The following is a 26,512-nucleotide window of genomic DNA, read 5'->3' as shown; positions in this document are numbered from 1 at the left end:
CGGGGATTGTTCTTAGGTATATATATATATACATATATATATATATACATATATATACACATATACATATATATACATATATATACATACACATATATATACACATATACATACACATATATATACACATATACACACATATATATATGTGTGTGTGTATATGTATATATATATATATATATATACACACACACACACACACAGATTGCAAGAGAGTATCTCACAACAACCAAGAGTCCAAGAGGGGAGAAATTAACTGGGGGAAGGGAACCTCTGAATATTGGGTGTGCTTTGAAAGGATGAGGCTGCATTGCAGATTCACAAGAAGTTGGAAGGTCATGTTGCAGTTATATAAGACATTGGCGAGGCCACAATTACAATACTGTGTTCTGTTCTGGGCACCATGTTATGGGAAGGATGTTGTCAAGCTGAAAAAGGTGCTGAGAAGATTTACGAGGAAGTTGCCAGGACTCAAGGGCCTGAGCTCTCGGAAGAGGTTGAGCAGGCTGGGACTCTGTTCCTCTGAGCGCAGGAGGATGAGGGGGTGATCTTATAGAGCTGTATAAAATCATGAGAGGAATAGATCAGGTGGATGCACAGAGTCTCCTGCCAAGAATAGGGGAATCGAGAATCTGAGGACATAGGTTTAAGTTGAGGGAGGAACCTGAGGGGCAACTTTTTCACACAAAGTGTGGTGCGTGTACGGAACGAGCTGCCGGAGGAGGTAGTTGAGGCAGGTACTATCACAACTTTGAAGAAACATTTGGACAGGTACATGGAACTGACAAGTTTAGGGGGATATGGGCCAAACGGAGGCAGATCAAACTAGTTCTGATCTGTTGGTCGGTGTGAGCAAGTTGGTTTAAGGACCTGTTTCCACGCTGTATGAATATGAATCTATAAAACAGAAATTACACATGTTTGTGCAAATTGTGCTAGACTTGGAAACAGAAGCACATACCTGATTAATAGCTTCTTCAGAGATTTCGATACGAGTACTAGGACCAGCTTCATCGTCTTGGTAGAAGGGCTCGGGGCTGTACTGGAGTATCTAATAAAATACAAAGGTAATTTGTCAGGGCCTTGTCGACAATTACAGCACACCTCAGCCACTAGCAAAGCTTTCAAACTGCAGGCAACCTATATATTATTTATAAATCTGCCCACAAGAGTGCTGCTTCATCTTTTGCGAAGCACTAGGAGAAACAGAAAATACAGTGCCCTCCAGAATGTTTGGGACAAAGGCCCATCATGTATTTATTTACCTCTATACTCCACAATTTGACATTTGTAATAGAAAAAAATCACATGTGGTTAAAGTGCAGATTGTCAGATTTTATTAAAGGCCATTTTTATACATTTTGGTTTCACATGTAGAAATTACAGCTGTGTTTATACATAGTCCCCCCATTTCAGGGCACCGTAATGTTTGGGACACATGGCTTCACAGGTGTTTGTAATTGCACAGGTGTGTTTAAATGCCTCCTTAATGCAGGTATAAAGGGGCTGTCCCACTGCGGCGACCTAATCCGCGAGTTCAGAAGAGTGTCTTCGACCTTCAAGCTCGAGGGCACTTGCCTGAAAAACCTCGAGCTGGATCGACGGTTAACGATGAAACCTCGAGCTGGATCAACCGACCTCACACCTGTTGAAACCAAATGTATAAAAATGGCCTTGTGCACTTTAACCACATGTGATTTTTTTCTATTACAAACCTCAAATTATGGCATACAGGGTCAAATAAATAAATGATGGGTCTTTGTCCCAAACATTATGAATGGCACTGTCGGTGCAGGAGCAGGCCATTCGGCCCTTCGAGCCAGCACCGCCATTCAATATGACCATGGCTGATCATCCAAAATCAGTACCATGTTCATGCTTTTTCCCCATATCCCTTGATTCTGATAGCCCTAAGAGCTGTATCTTACTCTCTCTTGAAAACATCCAGTGAATTGGCCTCCAATACCTTCTGTGGCAGATAATTCCACAGATTCACAACTCTCTGGTTGAAAAAATGTTTCCTCGTCTCAGTCCTAAATGGCCTACCCCTTATTCTTAAACTGTCACTCCTGGTTCTGGACTCCACCAACATCGGGAACATTTTTCCTGTATCTAGCCTGTCCAATCCCTTAAGAATTTTCTATGTTTCTATAAGATCCACTCTCATCTTTCTAAATTCCAGTGAAAACAAGCCCAGTCGATCCATTATTTCATCATATGTCAGTCCCGCCATCCCGGGAATTAACCTGGTGAACCTACGCTGCACTCAATAGCAAGATTGTCCTTCCACAAATTAGAGGACCAAAACTGAACACATTACTCCAGGAGTGGTCTCACCAGGGCCCTGTACAACTGCAGTTGGACCTCCTTGTTCCTGTACTCAAATCCTCTCGCTATGAAGGCGAACATGCCATTTGCTTTCTTCACTGCCTGCTCTATGCTTACTTTCAGTGACTGATGTACAAGGTCTCGTTGCACCTCCCCTTTTCCTAATCTGACACCATTCAGATAATAATCTGCCTTCTTGTTCTTGCCACCAAAAAAATCTGCCATGCATTTTCCCACTCACCCAACCTATCCAAGTCACCCTGCATCCTCATAGCATCCTCCTCGCAGCTCACACTTCCAACCAGCTTTGTGTGACCCGCAAAGGGAATGCAAGGTAATTATCACCTTGCTCGGAGTCGTAGAACATAGAAAAGTACAGTTACACATCCTTTAGCCCACAAAATCTGTACTGACCATTATACCAAGATCAATTGATCCCACCTGCCTACACATGATCCACACCCCTCCATTTCCAGCATATCCGTGCGCCTATAACAGTTTTGCTCCAGAGGTTTTAGTTTGAGCTTTATGCTCCAGTTAGGGATTTCTCTTTCCCACTCTAAGGATGCAAGTGTTGTGCCACTAGGCGGTGGAATTACTGACCTCTATTGCATGTTCCAAGTTGTTGTTCGCAGATCGAAATGCTTTGGCGGCAGCCTTCTCCAAATAGCCCATCGCCACCAAGGAATTTATCGCTTCTTGCTTTTTCCTCTTCCTTTCTGCTCTCTCTTTTCTCCTTATTTCAGCTTTCTCCTGCAAGAGTGTTTGTGAATCAGTGTTTTTGCCCACCTTCTATAGCATTCCCTTAAGGCTTCTAACTGAGCTTGTTATTGCTAACGGAGGGGTTGGCAGCATAAGTAGCTGAGGGCCAGTCTGTTGCCCTGTATCTCCAATTGCTGTCCTTATAAACAAAATCAATTCATCCAATTTGGTCTCATAAGACTCAGAGACATCACTATGTCTTTACTTTCCCATTCTTTAGACTTTAAAGATACAGCACGGAAACAAGCCCTTCGGCCAACCGAGTCAGCGTCGACCAGCGATTTCCCCGTACACTTATCCTACACACTAGGATAATTTTTCCAAAGCCGATTAACCTACAAACCTGTACGGACCTGTCATAAGGAGAACATACAAACTCCGTACAGGCAGCACCTGTGGTCGGGATTGAACCCGGGTCTCTGGCGCTGTAAGACAGCAGCTTTACTGCTGCGCCACTGTGCCCCGCAGTAAGTCTTAATATAATTACCTCTCTCCTCTGGTAGATATGCGATGCTGCAAAGTTAATGTCATCGTCACATGCTCGCAATCCTAACCGTGCCTCCTGGGCTGTGAATCCAAGACTCATGAGTTGCACCACCTTTTTATCATCCACGCAAAGTTTCCCCAATAATATTTCTGCCTGAAGAGACAAAAACCACCAGCTGAATTACAAATGAGCATTTTTTTAAATTAGGATGAGGTTGACACCTTAGATACCAATCTCGCTGACAGTTCAAATGGTATCAGTTACGAGGTAACGCATTAATTGTAATGCAGCTTGTATTTTAACATAGACCATAGCACAGTACAGCACAGGACTCTTCAGCACACAGTGTTTGTGCTTTACATGATGCCTGTTAAACTGATTTCATCTACCTATACATGATTGATATCGCTCTGTCCCTTGCACTTCCACATGCCTTCTAAAAGCCTCTATTGTATCTGCATCCACCACTGCCCCAGGGCAGTGCATTTCAGGCCGCCACCACTCATTGTATAAAAAAACCTGCCCCGCACATCTCCATTAAAACGTTTCCTCCTCTCACCTTCAAACTACACCCCCTAGTGTTATAGACATATCCACCCTGGGAACCAGGTTCTAACTATCTATACCACTATATCTATAAATGTATTTACTTCTAACAAGCCTCCCCACAACCTCTGATGTTCCAGGAAAAACAATGCAAGCCTATCCCACCTCTCCCTGTAGCTGAAACCCTCTAATCCAGGCAGTATTCTAGTAGACCTCCTCTGCACCCCGTCCGAAACCTCAACATCCTTCCTGACATGGGACGACCAGAACCACACGCATTACTCCAAATGCGACCTAACAAAAGTCCCGTTATCTTTTGTCTGTCAAACGTTCTGACTAATTTTATCTTGTCTTTTGTTCTGTGTTTGAAATCCACGGAAAAGCTCAGTTTTGTTGGAGTTTGTGCAGTAACAACAAATTTGGAATGCCACACAAATATGGCCGTCTGGAACTCGACGCCTGTTGCTGGACTTTAAGAGATCTAATGTGGACTAGAAATTTGCTGTAATTCCTCAACAATAAGGCTGGGACATCTGGTCTCGACATCTGCACCAGGTCCACTGGACTATTCAGTTCAATAGAGGCTTTACAACTGAGAAGAAAAAATAAAATTTACCACCCAACTGTACGAACATTCAAATATTCAACCAACCATCCCCCTTCCCTGTGCCCCACTGAGACGCGCACCCATTTCTCCCATTCCCCGCCTCTTTAATATCCGCCAACATTTTTAATAGATCTTGAATGTTTCTTTCAGAAGCATTGAAAAACTCGTAATGGGCTTGTCCCACTTAGGCGATTTTTTAGGCAACTACAGGTGACTAGTTTGTCGCCACATGTTCGTCGGTGGTCGCTGGGAGTAGTCTCCTCAGTCACGCAAAAAGCCGTAGTGTCTTTCTGGTCACTGTTAAATTTTCGGCAACAGTTTGACGCCAATGAGTGTAGCTTGATTCTCCTGTCGTAGGTTGTCGCCGGTTTTTCGGCGATCTGCTACGACTATAACAGTTGCCGGCAGTTGCCTTAAAAATCACCAAGTGGGACAGGCCCATAACAGTTTTGATAGACGGTATTGAATCCTAGTTGATAAACGGTATTGAAGTTTCCAGTTTATGCAGCATCAGGACTTGTTTTGTAAGGAACAATGAAAGAGATACCCTATTTTAAATACACAACAATAGTGTCCAATTGTAATATTTCTGCTAACTTTAATAATTCTTTCATGAACATTTCCCTTATCATTAACTCTGACTCAGGCAGAAACCGAAAAAGATGAAGGAATGTTGAGCCAAAAATAAACAAACTGCTGGAGGCACTCAGTGAGTCAGGTTGCATCTGTGGAAGGAAATGTCAGATGGTGTTTCATCTTGTGATGTCTGAAGAAGTAACATGTCCATTTTGGTCCACAGATGCTGCTGGACTCGCCAGGGAATTTCACTGCTCTTGGGTACACGTGACAATAAAGTACCATTGGACCATTACAACGGAACTCAATAGCACATACACAAACACTGTTACATATGCACATTTAGGGGGATTTTCTATCCCATTGTACTTTACTGCTAAATAAAGCAGACATCATTGTGGTATTAAGCAGAAAGTTACTGATTACAAACAAGTATAAACAGATCAACTCCACACCTCATTCAGATGTTTCCTTGCCTGCTGCAGTTTTCCTTTGTGATACAACACCACTCCCTGAAGTAGCTTGAGCCGCAAGTACAGCACCTGCTCATTGGCAGTGCTGCCCTGTGGAAAGCAGAAGGGGCAAGTAAGTCCACCTGAGTATACAAGTTGAGAGGTCATGTCGCAATTGTATAAGATGTTGGTGAGGCCGCATTTAGAATATTGTGTTCCGTTCTGGAAAGATGTTGTCAAGTTGGAAACGGTAAAGAGAAGATTTTTACTAAGATGTTGACAGGACTCGAGGGTCTGAGCTATAGGGAGACTTTGAGCAGGCTGGGACTCTATTCCATGGAGCACAGGAAGATGAGAGGCGATCTTATAGAGGTGTATAAAATCATGAGAGGAATAGATCGAGTAGGCGCACAGAATCTCTTGCCCAGAGTAGGGGAATCGAGAATCAGAGGTTTAAGGTGAAAAGATTTAATAGTAATTTGAAGGGTAACTTTTTCACACAAAGGGTAGTGGGTGTATGTAATGAGCTGCCAGGGGTGGTAGTTGAGACGGGGACTATCGCAATATTTAATAAACTTTTACACAGGTACATGGATAGGATAGGTTTAGAGGGATATGGGCCAAACGTAGGCAGGTGGGACTAGTGTAGATGGGACATGTTGGTCCATGTGGGCAAGTTGGGCCAAAGGGCCTGTTTCCATGCTGTATGACTCACTGACTCTAAGAGAGAGCACAAGAGAATGCAAGTGCTGGAATCTTGCCCAAAGCACACAGTGCTGGAGAAACCTAGGTCAGCCAACCTGTGGTGGGAAATGGACAGACACATTTCGGCTCAAGACCCATCTTCAGACCCAAACTGTCGTCTGTTCATTCCCTACACAGATGCTGCCTTGAAGAAAAGATCCAGACCTGAAACGTCATTTGTCCATTCCCACCACAGATGTTGCTTGACCTGCTGAGTTCCTCCAGCACGGCGTGTTTTAGGCAACTTGGGGAAAAGTCTCCCTCAGGCAACAAGTTACCAATTATGAGTTTACTCTGCTGGCTTATTCCTTCAGCAGTAAATTGGGGCTGGACACATGGAGCAACTAGATGAATTCTGACAAAGTAAAGCAAGATTAATAATAATAATAATAATAATACATTTTATTTAATGGGCGCCTTTCAGACATCTCAAGGACACCTTACATAGTAATCGGAATAACATATAATCGGAATATAACAAGTAATAAAGACACAGAGACACAAATTAAAAACAGAATTCAATCCAAAAACAGAAAATCAAAAACACAGTGTGAAGAGATTATCCACCAAATTCTAAGAATGAATGAACAAAACGAACCTTCAGGTTATAGAGTCGCTCCAGGTTCTCTCCATAGCAGTTATTTAGCCGGGTTTGGGCTCGTCTTAGTCTCTCTTCCGCATCGCGAAGACAGTCAAGCTGTTCCAGTTGAAGAAAACACCACACGACTTCTAGTTGTAGAACTGCATGGTTATCCACGGTGTTCAGCAGCTCAGACCCACACTTTCTAAGATGCAAATTCAATATCAATACTTCAAATTAAGAAAAAAATAAAAGTTTTGACTGATTGAATGCCACAGCATAGCAACAGGCCCTTCATTGTTCTATTGATGATTGAAGTGATGGAAAAATGCAATGTTAAAACAGGCCCTTCGGCTCAGCAAGTCCACAATCAATCGAGCGAGCATCAATCACTCATTCATGCTCGTTCTATGTTATCCCGCGCGGTCACAGGGAGAACATGCAAATTACATACAGACAGCACCCGAGGTCAGCATCGAACCCAGGTCTCTAGCATTGTGAGGAAGCATCTCTACCAGCTGCATCACCGTGCTTAAGTTGTTTTCTGAATTATATGCTCATCATGAGAAGGATATTTAACATTTCAGTGGTAACTATGTTTCAAAAGGAGTGCATTTTAGCATATCCTGAAGTGACAACCAGCACTATTCCATTTTTTTCAGTAAAAAATGAATCAGTTCCTATATTTGGGATCCAGTACCATTTCAGATCTCGTCCAGATGCACAGCACAAATTGCATTCTCATTTTATCTTTTGTCCATGACATTACCAACTTTATTCCCACCAAGATCAGGAATGTTACTGCTAGGAAAGCAAGTTTAAACACTGTGCTGCAAATCAGTTAATCAAAAAGGGAAAATCACAAAAGGTGTAAGTGATTTAGTGAAAAAACTATCGAGTGAAAGCAACTGGTAAATGGGAAGCGGAATCAAGAACCAGAGGACATAGGTTTAAGGTAAACTGCGCAAGACTTAATTTGAATCTGAGGGTCAACTTTTTTTCACTGTGGTGGGTATATGGAACATGCTGCCAGAGGAGGTTATTGAGCCAGGTTTTGCAACAGCATTGAAAAACACTTGGACAGGTAAATGGATAGGAAAGGTTTAGAGGCATATGGACCAAACTAGCTTAGATGGGGCATCTTGGTTGTGATGGACGAGTATTGTGTACAGTTTTGGTCTCCAAATTTGAGGAAGGACCGAGATGAGAAAAACATTTTTCACACAGAGTGTGGTGAATCTCTGGAATTCTCTGCCACAGAAGGTAGTTGAGGCCAGTTCATTGGCTATATTTAAGAGGGAGTTAGATGTGGCCCTTGTGGCTAAAGGGATCAGGGGGTATGGAGAGAAGGCAGGTACGGGATACTGAGTTGGATGATCAGCCATGATCATATTGAATGGCGGTGCAGGCTCGAAGGGCTGAATGGCCTACTCCTGCACCTAATTTCTATGTTTCTATGTTTCTTGCTATTGAGGGAGTGCAGCGTAGGTTCACAAGGTTAATTCCCAGGATGGCGGGTCTGTCATATGTTGATAGAATGGAGCGGCTGGGCTTGTATACACTGGAGTTTAGAAGGATGAGAGGGTATCTTATTGAAACATATAAGATTATTAAGGGTTTGGACACGCTAGAGGCAGGAAACATGTTCCCGATGTAGGGCGAGTCCAGAACCAGGGTCCAAAGTTTAAGAATAAGGGGTAAGCCATTTAGAACGGAGATGAGGAAATACATTTTCACACAGAGAGTTGTGAGTCTGTGGAATTCTCTGGGCTGTGGAGTCCGGTTTTCTGGATGCTTTCAAGAGAGTTAGATAGAGCTCTTAAAGATAGCAGAGTCAAGGGATTATGGGAAGAAGGCAGGAACGGGGTACTGATTGTGGATGATCAGCCATGATCACATTGAATGGCGGTGTTGGCTCGAAGGGCCTACTCCTGCACCTATTGTCTATTGACCCTTAGGTCCATATGAATAACTCTACATCTAATAATTAAACATATAGCCATTGTTTAAGTAGATAAAGACCAATATGAAAAAAAATGTTTTGTAGTAAGAGGAGCAGTATAGTGACAAGCGTAGAGTTGCTGCCTTACAGGGCCAGAGACCTGGATTCAATCGTGACTACTCCGTGCTGTCTGTATGGAGTTAGTACGTTCTCCCAGTGACCCCGTGGGGCTTCTCCGGGTGCTTTGGTTTTCTCCCTCATTCCAAAGATGTGCAGATTTGAAGGTTGATTGCTTTCTTCATATTGTCCCTGGTGGATGTGGTGCAAAACTGGGATAACATAAAACTAGTGTATGGGTCATCGTTGGTAAGCGCGGGCTCGGTGGGCTGAAGGGTCTGTTTCCATGCTGTATATCTAAACTAAACCTTGGTGGGTGGAATTAGACATTGGGGGAATAAAGACAACTTTTGACTTGGATGGTCTTTAATAAACATACTTGCTGCATTGGGTAGAATAGTATTACTATTTTTGCACCCCATCAATGGAACATATGATGACTCTACTTTAGAAACAAATTAAAGGTTGAAATTAAAACCAATTAGCATTGGATCTATTGGATAATCCAATTTATTGGATAACAATTAAAGACAGGTGTTTCAATGTTTCAGCCATGGGAAGAAAGTTCTGTTTATATGATGGGTTGGGCTGAATTAACTGTGGGTGGAAGGACTATGAGCTCAAGGAAAAAGAAACCTAGTCAAATAATTTTATTTGGTTCCAAAGTATTAACTTGCTCAAAATTGTCAGCTTGCTGACTCTGTTTTTAGTCATAGGTTTCACTCACCAGATTAAAAATCTCTCAGTGTTAACTGCAAAAGATTAGATGAAATACTGCAGCGTAATTTTCTGCAGTTGAAGAAAGCAAATTTGAAAATTCTGGCAGATCAAGAATTACATGGAAAGAAAGAAGTTCTAATCATCCGTGCAGGCTAAAAGCTCTGGAATACATGGTCACTGAACATGCACAATGTTCTTTAATGTCAAAAACGATAAAGAGATTTAATTAGTCACCCAAATTCTTCATCAGCATCCAACAGATATAACAGCGCCGATGCATAATCTCTCTTCTTCATAAATGCTCTGCCTTTTTCATGTAACGTCATGGCTAACAAAAGTGCCTGGCAAGGAATGAAACATAGTTTTATTGACAATTATTCATGTAAGATAGGGCAATAAGGAACATTTTGTGACTGGCAATTTCTACTGAATCTCTTTCTCACCTCCCTGATCTAATTTAAACCCTATAAAAGTACCCATTGCGTTATTTGGTGAGCAGCCCTCGCCAGTAATCACTCATATCAAAATGTGTAGGAAGGAACTGCAGATGTTGGTTTACACCAAAGATGGACACAAATGCTGGAGTATCTCAGCGGGTCAGGCAGCAGGGGCGGAAAACCCGGGGGGGGCAGAGGGGACACGTCCCCCCCATGTTTTGAGAGGTGGGGGACATCCCCCCCAAGTTTTTGTGATCCCGATTTTAAAATCGCCGTTTTTAGCGTTAGATTGAGCCTCCGAAGCCTCGCGCGTGTGTGTGTGAGTGTGCGCATGCGCACGTGGCCACCAAAAAATTGTGTACCCCGTCCCCTCCATGTTTTGATAGTGAGTTCCGTTCTTGTCAGGCAGCATCTCTGGAGAAAAGGAATAGGTGACGTTTCGGGTCAGAACCCTTCTTCAGACTGTCTATCACTCATATCAACGCTGCTAAGGGGGATTACCTCCATAATCTTTTCAGCTTTCTCTTTCTTCTTACAATCAGCCTGAAAAAGGATCCCGACCCAAAACGTCACCCTATCCACGTTCACCAGAGAAACCATTGAGTTACTCCAGCACTTTTCTGTCTTTTGCTCAACACTCCAGCATCTGCAGTTCCTTACATCTATCATCATAGTATCGTGGGGAAGTTTGCTGTGCATAATCCAGATACCTTGCTTCCCACGTTACTTTAGTAACTTGACTTCAAAAGGACATTACTAGCTTTAACTCCCAAGAATGTGAAAAATGCTTCAAAATGCAAGCATTTTATTTATCTAATGAAGTTAAAGTTACAGGCAATCAGCTAACAGCGGAGCAATGCACCTTGTAATACCTAATCAAGTGCTTATGAGTAATAATGAAATGAGATAACAAACAACTAATCATCTGTGTCTTTGGTTTCCAACAAGAGGAGAAATGAACCTTATCCTGTTCCGTTGAGCTTCTAGTTCTATTATCCCACTTTCTCATTTGTGCCCTAAATTTTGGGGGAAATATTTTGTTTAAAGAGGCCAATTAACCTAGACTATCTGTCTTTGGTGTGTGGAAGGAAAGCAGAGCACCCAGAGGAAAACAGTGTTGTCATCGGGAGAACGTGCAAACTTCACAGACAGCACCCACACAGATAAGACACACTGGTGCTGTCTGTATGGAGTTTGTACGTTCTCCGTGACCGTGTGCGTTTTGACCGGGTGCTCCAGCTTCCTCCCACACTCCAAACACGTACAAGTTTGTGGGTTAGTTGGCTTCTATAAATTGTAAGCTGTCGCTAATGTGTAGAATAGTGCTAGTGTACGGGGTGATTGTTGGTCGGCGTGGGCTGAAGGGCCTGTTTCCACGCTGTATCTCTGAAGTCTAAAGTCAGGTTTGAACCCGGGTCTCTGGCACTGTGTGGCAGCAAGCTCTACCAGCTGCGCCACTATGCTCTTTATAACCTGAAGCACCGTCTGTCCATTTTCTCCACAGATGCTGCCTGACCCGCTGAGTTCCTCCAGCACTGCGTTTTGCTAGATTCCAGTATCTGCAGTTCCTTGTGAATCCTCTTCACAACCGTTTGGCCACTGGAAGAGGTGAGTGGAGGGGTGCATGGGAGCTAAATCATACCTACAGACTGGAATGGTCTGCTTTAAACCTTTCCTTCCATAGTAAAGTATTTTATTATATTCAAAGCTATTATAATTTGTTATATAGAACTAACTGGGTTCAATGTTGAATTCACAATTTCCCCTCACACATTATTAATCATAGTTATCAATTTGGGAAGGTATAAGTGGCAATTTCATGGGGGTGCTATGGATACAGCAGAAAGTATCGAACAGCATCTTTAGATCACCGATCTAAATTGAATTATCCACTGTGGACTCAAATGTTAATTTTACCAAACAAGGCATAAGATTAGGACCCTTTGGAATGATTGTTAGAAACTCATCAGTGCAAGCATTGTACCTTTTTCTCCTCAGCTGGAATAGGGATGGGCCGTCCTTTTTGATCTGCAATCTCGAGATATGGAACATTACTGTTCTCACCTGGGAGAGAAAAATTATGTTATGTTTTTGTCTACATACATATCTGCTGTGCTGCTGCAAGTAAGAATTACATTGTTCCATTTGGGGACATATGACAATAAAACACTTTTGTGTTTACTAGCCAAATATTAGGATCACATACTAAACATTCGGGACGACAGATGGCACAATGGGCTAAGTGTTCGGCTGGCAACCGGAAGGTAGCCGGTTCGAATCCCGCTTGGAGTGCATACTGTCGTTGTGTCCTTGGGCAAGACACTTCACCCACCTTTGCCTGTGTGTGAATGTGTGTGAGTGATTGGTGGTGGTCGGAGGGGCCGTAGGCGCAGATTGGCAGCCACGCTTCCGTCAGTCTACCCCAGGGCAGCTGTGGCTACAGAAGTAGCTTACCACCACCGAGTGTGACTGAGGAGTGAATGAATAATGCGATGTAAAACGCCTTGAGTATTAGAAAGGCGCTATATAAATCCCATCCATTATTATTATTATTATTAAACGTATTTAACGCATGGCTGGGAATACTGGGGGCACAGAAAATTATTGAAATGTTATCCGCTTTCCCACCCAAGGTCAGCATGGCAGCAAGGTCCATGAATTTGTTTCTTAACATTCAAAATGATGCATGCAATGATGAGCAGAGCAATTGGGTTGCAACTTCCAAAATGCAGTCTGTTAGGGAATTTGAGATTTATCTAATCTACTCTGGAGAAAAAAAAGAATTTAAAGCAAGGTAAGTGAATGCAGAACATGGTGAAATGTACTCCTGTTTCTGGCTAAGATTCCTGGAGATCCTATGAGAACAAGATGCCAAGCTGGAAAGGGTGCAGAGAAGATTTGCGCGGATGTTGCCAGGACTTGAGATTCTGAGCTATAGGGAGAGGTTGAATAGGCTTGGACTCTAGTCCTTGGAGTACCGGAGGATGAGGAGTGATTTTGGAGGAGTATAGGATCATGAGAGGGAAAGGAAAAGAGCTTTAACCCTAAGTATGGGAATCAAGAACGAGAGGGTATAGGTTTAAGGTGAAACGGGAAAGATTTACTAGGAACCTGAGGGCAACTTTTTTTTTACACACAAATGGTGGTAGGTATATGGAAGGAACTGCCGGAGGACGTATTTGAGGCAGATACTATCACAAAAGATTAACAAAAGATTTGAACAGGTGCATGCATAGAATAGGTTTAGAGGGATATGGGCCAAACGCAGGCAGGTGGGACTAATGTAGATGTGGCATGTTGGGCGATGTGGTCAAGTTGGGCCAAAAGGCCTGCTTCCACATTGTATGACTTTAATAATGAAGGACAAAAAAAAAATGCTATTCCAATATTCTTCAGGTAACCTCACCATGTTGTGCTAAAATCTCAGCACCCTTCCTGGTCCTGGATATTTTGGCCTTGCACTCATCTTGTTCTTTCATCTCCTCTTGGAAAACCATCTCCTGCTCTTTAGCCTCCTCCTCAGTGACAGTTATTTGCATAACCATAATTAGCGAATTATTTTTCACATTCTGTTCAGCAAGAGATCGATCTGAAAAATGACAGTTATTTGCTAAACGAGGATTTAGTAAATCATTTTTCACATTCTGTTTTATCGCATTGAAAGATACAGTGTGGAAACAGGCCCTTCTGTCCATCTAGTCCACACCGACCAACTGTTCACGATGGTTCTATGTCATCGCACATTTACACCCACTCCCTACACACTAGGGGCATTTTACAGAGGCCAATACTACAAACACAGATGTCTTTGGGAATTCGGAGGAAACCAGAGCACCGGGTGAAAATCCACAGTCACAGGGAGAACGTGCACACTCCACACAGACAGCACCCGAGGTCAGGATCAAACCTGGGTCTCTGGTGCTGTGAGGCTGCAACATTCGCCAGATTTCCGATAACAGAACAATAATATTATTACATGCTTATCCATGTTCCCCAGTGATGCTGCCTGAACTGCTGAGTTACTCCAGCACTGTATTTTTTTATATCTGCAAATCCTTGTGTCCAATAATATTATTATGGAAATCAACTTACCCATTTTAAGAACTTTGGAGTTCATGATAAGCTTTACATGTCCTTCATTCATTCCTGTTAATTGTGCAATTCTGTGCAAAAGAACATGCAATTGTGAAGATTTTCCTCACGAACATTAGATACAAGTACCACAAAATAAAACAATTACTTTTTCAAATGCGAGACCATCCTCCCATATAAATCCCGATGTGAGGAATTACAGATGCGTAAAAAATGGGCATCCAAATTACTTTGGTATCCTGAGGATGATGGGATGCACCATCAACCTCGAAATTCCAAAAACTCCAATCAGATGTTATTCTGGTACGCATCTTTTCCCAAACACAAGTAGTAAAAAGTTATTTCCTCCATTGCTCAGTTTAAATCCACTTATAGATTTAGATAGTGCATGGAAGCAGGTTCTTTGGCCCACTGAGTCTACGCTGTCCATCAACCAACAATTTACACTAATCCGACACCAGGCTAATACAAAAATGGACAGAGTGCTGGAATAACTTGGGACTGTCTGAAGAAGGGTCCCAACCCGAAACGCCATTCATCCTTTTTCTCCACAGATGCTGCCAGACCCGCTGAGTTACTCCAGTACTTTGTGTCAATCTTCAGTAAATACCAGCATCTGTAGTTCCTTTCTACACATTTCTACTAAACAAATCCAACTTTCTGTATTGTTATCCACCCCAGATTGCACGACTCACTTACACACTAGGGGGGAATTTATAGATGCCAATTAACCTACACACGTCTTTGGTTTGTGGGGGCAAACATGAGCAGCCAGTGGGAACCCATGCAGTCACGGCGAGAACGTGCAAACACCCTACAGACAGCATCAGAGGTTAGGATTGAACCTTTGGCTCTGGCGCATTGAGGCAGCGGCTTTACCAATTGCGCCACTCTGCCAGCCAAATTAGTGATTTATTTAGTTTTTTGAGATAGAGATACAGCATGGAAACAGGCCCTTTGGCCCATCGAGTCTGTGCCGACCAGTGATCCCAGTACTCTAGCGCAATCCTACACACTAGGGACAATTTACAATCTTTACTAAAGCCTAAGTTTACAAACCTGTACACCTTTGAAGTTTGGGAGGAAATTGGAACACCAGGGTAAATCCCATATGGATACAGGGAGAATGTACAAATTCGGTACATACAGTTCGAACCTGGTCTCTGCTGCTGTAAGACAGCAACTCTACCACAATATCACCATGCCACCCCAATTGTGATGTGTAATATGAGCAGAAGTAACAACTAATAAATGTTAGCCTTTTTGGCATTGGCTACCAGAATGATTTTTCTTATTTCTATTATGATAAAGGGTTGAAATTAATATTCTGAATATAACTCCACACAAATGCAAAACTTACTCAGTTCTTAAATCACCAGCTGAAATGTTCAGTTTTGTTGTCAGCCGTGTCTTTTCTTTTCTCTTTCCCTGCAATATTAAAGATAACCCAGCTTTTTAGTTGAAAGGTACATTGCAATCACTGATTATTCACTAAGGAGCTCACCACAATTACTTTTGAAGGAAATCATTCACACTTTAACACATTTTTGAAAGGGGTTTGCAAGACTAGCCAATCATCTCCTCCCCTCCATCGCCCCCTCCCCAACATCTCTGTATCTATTGAGACTGACGGGAAGAAAATTGTATCCTCTAATTGCATTGGATTACATGCGAGGTGTGACTGTGAAATGGTTAGGTTCATATCACGCCAACACATTTGCAACCAATGACATTATGTGCAGGGCATGGAGGGAAATGCATCATGTACAGGTTTTGTATATCAATTTAACTTAGTCAGCAGTACTTTATTTGTTACATGTACTGAGGTACATTGAAATTCATTTTTGTATGCACTCTAGTGCAAGTATCTCTTTGCATTTACATTTCTGGAAGTGGCAGCGCTGCCCCGCAGCTGCGGCTCGCCTGCAGCCCGTTTGTCTTTTCTTTTCTTTGTTTTCTTTTGTCCTGTTGTTTCAGTTTATTTTAGTTGTGTATGTGTGGGGGGGGGGGGGGGAAACTTGTTTTTAGTCTCTTCCTTCGGGGGGATGCGATCTTTTCTTGTCGTATCCCCTTCTCTGTCTCCGTCTGCGCTGAGGCCTATCGCGGAGCTAGCAGCCTCCAACTGGGACCGACCTCGAGGCTCCGGAGGCAGAGCCAGAACTTACCAACGCGCGGCTGGCCGACTTTGGGGCTGTGGTGGCGTTGCGGCGGCGGCGACCCGACTTCGGAGCCTCGGCCGCGGGCCCAGTGGACGACAATGTCGGGAGCTCGCGGGTCCCAGGTTGGTGACCTGTTCTCTGGAGCTCCTGCAACAGCTTCGTCCACTGGACTGGAGGGTGGCAGCTTCTACCACCCCGGGCCGCGGAATTTGAACCGGCCCGTTCGCGGAGCTCGGGTTCAGCCGCGGGACTTACCATCACCCGGCGGGGTCACAACATCGGAAGCCTGGATCGCCTCAACGCAGAGGGAGAACAAGGAAGGAAGAGACAAGGACTTTAAGACTTTTTCCTTCCATCACAGTGAGGAGGGCCTGGTAGACTCACTGTGGTGGATGTTAAATCTGTGTTTATTGTATGTTTTGTTATTTTATTCTGTTATGACTGCAAGGCACGAAGTTTCGTTCAGACTGAAAAGTCTGAATAACAAGAAAGGATACTTTACTTCACATAAGCACTCAGATACATTTTATATAAGCATCCCACAAGTGTATAATAGTAATAGACTGAGACAGTAAACAGAGTCGCCAGGTTTGGCATCATTTTCAAGTCCCAGTTGTTATAGGTGTAGAGTTCTTAACCTGCCCACGAAAGCATGTTGTCTTAGCGGCCTTGCGAGGTCGGCCTGGCCAAGCTTGTTCTGTAAGCATGCCAAACGTTATCAAGTTTAAGAAAGAACTGCAGATGCTGGAGAAATCAAAGGTAGACAAAAATGTTGCAGAAACTCAGCGGGTGAAGCTGCATCTAAGGAGCGAAGGAAATAGGTGCCGTTTCGGGTCAAGACCCTTCTTCAGACTGATGTGGAGGTGGGGGGGGGGGGCAGGAATAAGAAAGGAAGAGGTGGAGACAGTAGGGTGTGGGAGAGCTGGGAAGAGGAGTGTAATGAGGGAGAAAGCAAGGACTGCTTGAAATTGGAGAAGTCAATGTTCATACCACTGGGGTGTAAACTGCCCAAGCGAAATATGAGGTGCTGCTCCTCCAATTTACGGTGGGACTCACTCTGGCCATGGAGGAGGCCCAGGACAGAAAGGTCGGATTCGGAATGGGAGGGGGAGTTGAAATGCTGGGCCACCAGGAAATCAGGTTGGTTAGTTATCATGTTCTGCATGGACATTGTGGGTGAAGAGTCTGTCCCTGTGCTGTTCTATGTTAATGAAATACATTTACAAAATGCACTGCAGGAATGTAAGAAGCTGGACAAGCAGTTTGTATACAGTGGTGTCCTTAAACATCAATTTGATAATGACTGGATGATTTTTGTAACAGTAACCAGCCAGAACAGTTAATTTCAATTAGTTTTAGGTCCACAGCGAGTATTGATGAGTACTCTAACCCAAAGCACTCAAAGTGCATCCACAGGAATTAGCAGTATTTAGTTTCTCAAATCTGTAGACAAGCTTGTGACTCCAGGATGGGTAGTTGAACCCAATTATAAAAGCTGCATTGGCACAAAACTGTCTGATTATCATTTGATAATCTCCCAGGATCAGCTGATTTTCTCCAAGGCTCCCGTTGGTTTAGTCGATTATATTTGAAGCGTTATCAATTTAGACACTTGGGACCAGGCTCATTTGGTATGCCTTGCATAGAATTACAATTCAAAGGTCTTTTCCTCCTGATTTACTGCAATACTCTGAACACTATCACCAACTACCATTACGATCCAATAACTGTAAATGGCTCGATAATAATCATGTATTGTCTTTCCACTGACTGGATAACACGCCTCAAAAGCTTTTCATTGTATCCCGTACACGTGACAATAAACTAAACTGAACTAACTTATAAAGGATAGACACAAAATGCTGGAGTAACTCAACGGGCCAGTCAGCATCTCTGGAGAAAAGGAATAGGTGATGTTTTGGGTCGAGACCCTTCTTCAGACTTCACCTTTTCCTCCACTCTCTCTCCCCTTAATTCCTTGTGCCCCACCTGGATGCACATCCCTTTCTCCATTCCCCCTTTCACCTATATTTCTTCCTCTGGCTTCACATTTTTCACCTCTTCTACCTTTATCTCTATCATACAATCTAAAAAGATCTCCTGCCTTTAATTAACCATTTGCCGACCAACCCCCGCCCATCACCAGTATCCACATCACTTGCTAAGCTTTGTCCCGCTCCTGCCCCCTCTTCCAGCTTTCTATTGCAGCCTGAAGAAGGGTCCTGACCCTAATCATCACCTATCCATGTTCTCCAAAGATGCTGCCTGACCTGTTGAGTTACTCCAACAATCTGTGTCTCTTTTGCAAACCGGCATTTGCAGTTCCTTGTGTCTACACAAGGGATGTGTTGGGGAGGGGGGAGAGAGATTGCATGGCACATCTCTGAATCACTTTAAACAAAAAAAGCTAAAGGAAGTTTTAAACTCATTGTGCAACTGAAGCCAAAATGCTTGTCCTACTCAAATATCTTGCAGAAGTAAGTGAGCCAACAGGAGGGATAACCCCAAGTGACCTGCCTTCAATCTATCAAATGCTGGTGACGGATGCATTAGCTGTGGCCTTTGCTCGTCCTCGTGGAGCCAAAATTACATTTTAACACAGAGGCCACCCTTGGTCGTGTTGTGTGGCACTACAATGGTGCTGAATAAGGTAGGATGGAACTGGCAGCTAGAAAATTGACATTCATGGGGTGTAGAGGATTATCAGCAGCAAACTGAACGTGCGGCATGGCATCTCTCTTGCTTTATATTTAAATCAAGCTGGGGGGATCAACTGCGATACAGAGAGGAATGCAGAATGGCATGCCAAGGGTAGTGCAAGACCTATCTAGACACGAGGTGCTAATTTGGTGAAACTACAACAAGCATGCTAAGCAATAAACACTGCATGCAATAGAAAGAGTGAAATGATCTCACAGCTAACACACAGTCATAGTCACACAGCATGGAAACCTTCAGCCCAACTCGTCCATGCCGACTAAGATGCCCCATCTAAGCCCATCCCATTTGCCCACGTTTGGCTCATATCCCTCTAAACCTTTCCTTTCCATGTACCTGTCCAAATGTCTTTTAAATGTTCTTGTAGTACCTGCCTCAACTACCCTCTCTGGCAGCTCGTTCCACATACCCACCACCCGCTGTGTGAAAAGGGTTCCTATTAAATATTTTCTCTCTCACCTTAAACCTATGTCCTCTAGTTCTTGATTCCCCTGCTCTGGGAAAAGACATCTGCCCTCTCTATTCCCCTCATATCGTGGAACCTTCCAACCAACAGCATCATGCAAATACCCGTGTTGGAATAACTGCAGTAATTTAAAACCAATTCACTATCAACTTTCCAAAAATATACTTTATTTGTAATAAAATATATACAAAACAAAAATTGTGCCAGTCTTCATACATTCTCAGTGTCTATACATTCAATAATGTCATTGTCAGTAGTATTCGCACATATCTTTAAACAAAACACTTATGGTGGCCCCTGGGGTGATATCCCTTCCCTGTTTGAGGGATGTTATTGCAATAGCTAATAAATGCCAGCCTCAGTTTTGCCTTAATTAAGATTATAGTTTTTCTGAGGAAACTACAAATCATCTCCCATAAACCAAGAGTAGGACCATCAACCTTTCTTCTAATGAGGTCTCTTTTCACCTTCTAAACTCCAGCGAAGGACAGCACTGGGCCTGTACCTGCTGGAGTTCTAAAGGATGAGGGGAGACCTCATTGAAATAGTGAAAGGCCTGGATAGCGTGAATGTGGTGAAGATATTTCCACTAGTGGGAGAGCCTGGGACCAGGGGACGTACCTTTAGAAAGTTGATGAGGAGAAATGTCTTTAGTCGGAGGGTGGTGACGCTATGGAATTCATTGCCACAGACAGCTGTGGAGGGCAAGGGTATTTTTACCTTTCATTGGGTAATTCAATGGGTATTTTTAAAGCTGAGATTGACTGCTCCTATGACTTATGAACTTAGAAACTAAATGTGCATTCATTCAACTGCTTTCAAAGAGAAAACAATTCCGATAAAACACTACAACCCTAATTTAGACATTCACTGTTTTGTAACATTTCTCAGGCCTCTGCAAACAGCAATCAAATTATGTGATTGCCACAGGGTCTTAGTGTATCCCTGACGCATTTAGTCGTTATGTTCATATTAATGGAGTTCATTTAACATCAGCGCTATTCCAGTGAACCCCAAAAAAGTTTCTTTTATAAAAGGATTCTAACTTGGCAAACATTCTTGGCTTGGATTTTAGCACTTTGTCTGATCAATTAGCAGTCAAAGTAGATAATATTTTTCAAGTCGTTATATTAATAAGTTTGGATCGAGGCCTTTCCAAAGAATGATTGAAGGGTGCAAACTCGAAATGTCACCTATCCATTCCCTCACACCCGCTGAGTTACTCCAGAACCTTGTGTTTTCCTAAGATTCCAGCATCAACAGTTCCTTGCATCAACATTAATAAGTTGCTCACTTAGAGAAAATATTATAGCTACTTACATTGTTTGTGTAATTAATTCGTATTGTTGCAAGTCCCGTATCTTCAAATGTCTTTTTTGCACTCAGGCCTTGCAGTGAAGTACATCTCAAACTTTCAAGAACACTTTCCACATTCCTTAAGTCGATGCACAATTGTAATGCATATTTCTCAGCCAAAATCTTATTTGGGAAAAGAAAATGTAGATCATTTTTAAACAATTTTTTATTCTCTGTAACAATTTGATTGCTCACATCAATATTTTAAAAGAAATATACAACTAAGTAATGTTGGGTCAATATCAACTAAACAGCATGAATTAAAGAGCTTTAACAAAATTGGGCCAAATGAAGAGACCATTAACCCAAGTTGTATAATAAATAGGCGTGACCCATACAACGTGGAAACAGGCCCTTTGGCCCAACTTGCCCCTGCAGACCAACATATCCCATCTACATTAGTCCCACCTGCCTCCGTTTGGCCCATTGGCAAGATCAAACCCAGGTTTCTGGTGCTGTAAGGCAGCAACTCTACAACGCTACCACTGCGCCACAGTGTCTATACATGTACTGCCGTTATTCACCCAGTCTACTCCAATGATACTTCCCCCCAATGAACACAACTATACCGCAGTTATTCACCTAGGTTCCTCCAATAGTACCTTCCAAACCCTCACTGTCAAAGTAGGGTTATGAGAACACCACCCCTAAAGTTTTCCCTTAGAAGTACATTTAGTTTTTTTTAAGTTTAGTTTAGAGAAACAGTGCGGAAACATGCCCTTCAGCCAACCAAGTCTGCGTCGACCAGCCATCCCCATCACACTAGTACACACTACACACAAGGGACAATTTACAATTTTTACTGAAGTCAAATAACCTACAAACTTATATGTCTTTGGAGTGTGGGAGGAAACCGGAGCACCCGGGGAAAACCCATACAGTCAGGGGCAGAACGCACAAACTCCGTACAGACAGCACCCATAGTGAGGATCGAACCTGGGTCTTTGTGCTGTAAGGCAGAAACTCTACCGCTGCGCCACCGTGTCGCCCTCATATAGAAATGTATCAATTTTCCTTAATAATTCAATGATACTTTAATGTCATGGCTACCTAGGTACAGTGAAATGCTTTGTTTTACTTACAATATGGTAAAATCATACAGAAGACCTCACCTAGGTAGTACACAAGCGTCACCACGTTTCTGGGACCGACAAAGTCATATAAAGTTCATCGAACAGACTTATCTTTGTTCGCATAGAGCGAGCCAGGCCCTGCCTGCACGTGGCAGCAGGTGGCCCCTCACTGGGCGGCCCTTCAATCTTGGCTCTTAAATCATTGTTCAGTTTTAAACTGTGTACCTCCTCACCCACCAGCAGGGGTGCCTTTACCAAAATAATTCAATTTTAAGAAGGTGACCTCTATCAAGGGAAATTGATGGTTGCAAAATAAATGTTGATGTCCAGACCACAAAGGGTGGCACAGTGGCACAGCCGTAGAGTTGCTGCCATTTGGCGCCATTGACCCGGGTTCGATCCTGACTACGGGTGCCATCTGTATGGAGTTTGTATGTTCACCCTGTGACCACATGGGTTTTCTTTGGGTGCTCCGGTTTCCTCCCACACTCTAAAGATGTACAGATTTGCAAGTTAATTGGCATTGAAAAAGTGATCAATCCTCCCAAATGGCATTAATTGATCTTGTACCGTACTTTCAGTTCTGGTGTGGCATCTTTATTTTCAGTGGTGTAAGGGGGCTCCCAGAGTCTGATCATTTCGTTTTCCAGCAGAGACCTGACCTGGTCCTGGACCACGTTCTCTGGTGGGCCGTCAGACGTCATGCTTCTGGAGGAGGAAGAGCAGGAGGAGATTTCAAAATAAAAACCCAAACATATGGAGAATTTGATAACCAATACTTGCTAGTAGCAGTAAGCCCCAAAACTACTTCCCTCCGGCAGACGTTACAAGGCCTTCTACGCCCGAACCTCCAGACTCAGGAACAGTTTCATCCCAAGAGCTATAGCGGCTCTGAACCGGCCCTAATGAGTGCCCCCCCACCCACCCCCTTTGGACAGTCTCCCTCAGATGGTCACGTCAATCAATCCAGCTTGTTTATTTATGTATTGTATTTATTTACCTTTCCTGGACATCAGTGGAGCTGCACACTAAATCTCGTTGCACTGACGTGCAATGACAATAAAAGATATATTATTATAAAGGTCGGAGATAAAAGAGGGCAAGGGGAAGAATATTTAATCCTAGATTACTTTGCAAAAAAATAATTTATACAGGGCCAACAATTAATTCTGTTCTAGACACAATTGTAGTAATGATATGTTGTTTAGCGTTATGGCTTAATGTTATTACGTTATGAAATGTTAGCCCTAAACAATTTTACGTGTAGAAAGGAACTGCAGATGCTGGTTTATACCAAAGATATACACAAAGTGTTGGAGTATCTCAGCAGCTCAGGCAGCATCTCTGGAGGAAAAGGATGGGTGATGTTTCAGGTCAGAAGTCTGAAGAAGGGTCCCGACCCAAAACAGCAACGATCCCTTTTCTCCAGAGATGCTGCCTGACCCACTGCGGTACTCCAGCACTTTGTGGTTAGCATCATTTTATAATCTGCAATAGCCATACATTAAGATTTATGTTGAATTTATTGAAACGGCTAGGCAGCCAACCATTAAGATGCAAACTTTATCAGTCTTTAGGAAGGGAACCGAGTAATGTTCTGTGTAGGACACAAAGTGCTGGAGTGACTCAGCGGGTCAGGCAACATCACTGGAAAACATAGCTAGATGGCGTTTCGGGTCGGGACCCTTCTTCAGCTGTGCTGCCTGACATGCTGAATTACACCAGCTCTCTGTGACCGTTTGTGAAAGCCAGCACCTGCCGTTCCTTGTCTCTAACATTCTATGTATATTGGATCTAAACATATGGGGAAAAAAAGGTTAACAAATAAATTTATAAAACACTATGCACTATTAAAATAGATGATATGTTGGGGGTTCAAACCAAACCTGGTGTGCTCTTGGTGGAGTTTGCACGATCTCTCCGTGACTTTGTGGGTTTCTTTTGTATGACCCAGTTTCATGCCACATCTCAAAGACGTGCAAGTTTGTCTGTTAATTGGCCTCTAAATTACCCCTAGTGTGTAGGGAGTGGATGCAAAACTGGGATAACATAGAACTAGTGTGAGCGCGTGATCGATGTCGGTGTGGACTCCATGGGCCGATACATTCACCATGCTGTATCTTTCAATCAATCAATTCAATGCTGGCTATTCGGAATAGCAATGGTGAATACACTTTCTTTCCCCCTCCAATTTACTAATCAAACCATTTGATACGAATGGTCAGTATTAGATGAAAAATAGATTGATAGTTTCCAGGTTACATCTTATCAATTATCACCCACAGCATGTCAACTCAGTACTGTCAATACAACATGTCAACAGCTTCCCAGCTGCTATCAGGCAATTGAATAATCGTACCACCAACCAGAGAGCAGCCCTGAGCTACTATCTATCACATTGGGACTATCTTTAATCGGACTTTACTGGACTTTATCTTGCGCTAAACATTGTTTCCTTTATCATATATCTATACACCGTGGATGGCTCGATTGTAATCATGTATTGTCTTTCTGCTGACTGGTTAGCATGCAACAAAAGCTTTTCACTGTACCTCGGTACACGTGACAGTAAACTAAACTGCACTGAAATATGGAGGTAGCTGTTCAAAATCATGCACTGTCTGTCATTTTGATTAATACACCCAAGAACATAAATAAAACACCTCAATTACAATCATTTCTGTGCATATAATGTCTCTCGTGTTCTTTGAGACACACATGGAAACAATAAGGCAGGTGGCCAAATGCTTGGATCGAAGTCATAAGCTTTAAGATATACTTTAAAAGGAGGGTAAAACAGACACAGAGGCAATGTGTGCTTTGCCGACTGGCCCGTTCCAGACTGCAGGAGTACCTGCTGAGAGACTTGCTGAAGCTTGGTGCATCCAACACCAAGGCTCAGTGGGGGAGGACCAGTCTAGGGTCCTTCCACTGTTGGACATTGGGGGGGGGGGGGGGGGTGAAGGGTCTGGCGGAGACACTCCTCAAACAAGGGAAAGGACATCACCTCAGGGGGCCAGATGAGTGGCAAGGATGCTTGGTATAAGGATCGTTAGCTAACACTACCAAATATAACACTAATTAATGTATATACATTGAGAATGTCAGAAGAGATTTGGCTGTGTTCTTGTTTTTGTATATATTTTTTATTCTGATTAAAGTTTATTTTCGGTGAAAAATAAAGACTCCACAGCTTAGAGCCTTGGCTGTCAGATATAACTGCCAATGGCACAGAGATTAAAACTGGAATAAACAAGAGTCCAGAATTGCAGGAAGGTGGAGGGTTTGCAGAGTGTGGCAAAGCAGCAGTGCTATCTGGAAAAACTGAATGAGAGTTTAATATAAACTTGGGTATTGCTTAACTACAAACTATTGGAGTGTGGATCAGCGAGGCCTGTAACAAAGGGGGCAGGGCCCAGAGTTTTGGATGAGATCACGTTTGGAGCAAGCTGTATGTTTAATACAGAAGCGTGGGGTTTTCCAAAGGTTCAAAGCATTATCTAATCCTCTGGCCACGAGTTTCAAAACATTTACAAATTCAAGGTAGTTTCCATTGTAGCACTATTGTTAATATTACTGTAAAGACAACTAGAATCAGTAAAGAATGATGACCAAACTGAATAATAGGCAAAATCCAATCAAAGTAAACCTATATTTAAAAAAAAGCTTTTATGGACTGATTTTCATTCAGGGCTACACATGTCACATGTAAGTGGTTTATGGCTAACTTTGGGGTGGGAAATTGCAACCTTCGTGTGGTCCGCCCTGTTTCGATGAATGCAATCAACCCGGCGTGCACAATCAAATCAGATCAAATAGAACAAGTTGTTCTACAACTTTAGGCTGTGCACGCCATACGCAAGAAGAAGATGGCTAACTTTCAATTGTACATTTTAAAACAAAGTCATACCTGGGCTGTGGACGCATCCCAGACCATCATGCAAGCCAACCTCCCTTCCATTGACTCCATCTACACTTCATGCTGCCTCCACAAGGCCACCAGCATAATCAAGGATGAGTTTTACCCTGGTCACTCCCTCTTCTCCCCTCCCCATCAGACACGAGGTACAGAAATGTGAAAAAGCACACCTCCAGATTCCAGTTTCTTCCCAGCTGATATCAGGCAATTGCACCATCCAATAACCAACTAGAGAGCGGTCCCGATCAACCATCTACCTCATTGGAGACCCCCAGACTATCTTTAATCAGACTTTATCTTGCACTAAACATTATTCCTTTTAGTCTGAAGAAGGGTCTCAACCCAAAAGTCACCCATTCCATATCTCCAGAGATGCTCTCTGTCCTGCTGAACATTTTGTGTCTATCTTTGGTTTACGCCAGTTCTTTCCT

General features: G+C 43.0%; 1 protein-coding gene across 3 annotated transcripts in view; it reads right to left on the bottom strand.

Annotated features, from left to right (window-relative positions):
* nub1 (negative regulator of ubiquitin like proteins 1) overlaps positions 1–26,512 on the bottom strand; it is a 33,455-nt gene that overhangs the window by 4,486 nt on the left and 2,457 nt on the right. For all 3 annotated transcript variants that reach the window (XM_033043839.1, XM_033043857.1, XM_033043850.1), the window contains 12 exons: positions 22,738–22,870; positions 21,054–21,212; positions 15,751–15,818; positions 14,391–14,461; positions 13,705–13,887; positions 12,283–12,362; positions 10,096–10,202; positions 7,101–7,287; positions 5,762–5,869; positions 3,578–3,730; positions 2,932–3,081; positions 962–1,051 (listed from right to left, as the gene is read on the bottom strand). In XM_033043839.1, the coding sequence (XP_032899730.1) occupies positions 962–1,051; positions 2,932–3,081; positions 3,578–3,730; positions 5,762–5,869; positions 7,101–7,287; positions 10,096–10,202; positions 12,283–12,362; positions 13,705–13,887; positions 14,391–14,461; positions 15,751–15,818; positions 21,054–21,212; positions 22,738–22,866 (1,485 nt within the window). In that variant the 5' untranslated portion in view covers positions 22,867–22,870. The remainder of the gene's footprint in view (positions 1–961; positions 1,052–2,931; positions 3,082–3,577; positions 3,731–5,761; positions 5,870–7,100; positions 7,288–10,095; positions 10,203–12,282; positions 12,363–13,704; positions 13,888–14,390; positions 14,462–15,750; positions 15,819–21,053; positions 21,213–22,737; positions 22,871–26,512) is intronic.

Source organism: Amblyraja radiata, chromosome 2 (assembly GCF_010909765.2).
Source record: "Amblyraja radiata isolate CabotCenter1 chromosome 2, sAmbRad1.1.pri, whole genome shotgun sequence".
In the NCBI taxonomy this organism is placed as follows: domain Eukaryota; kingdom Metazoa; phylum Chordata; class Chondrichthyes; order Rajiformes; family Rajidae; genus Amblyraja; species Amblyraja radiata.
Note: the sequence above shows the minus strand (reverse complement) of the source record. Positions and strands in the feature narration are given on the sequence as shown.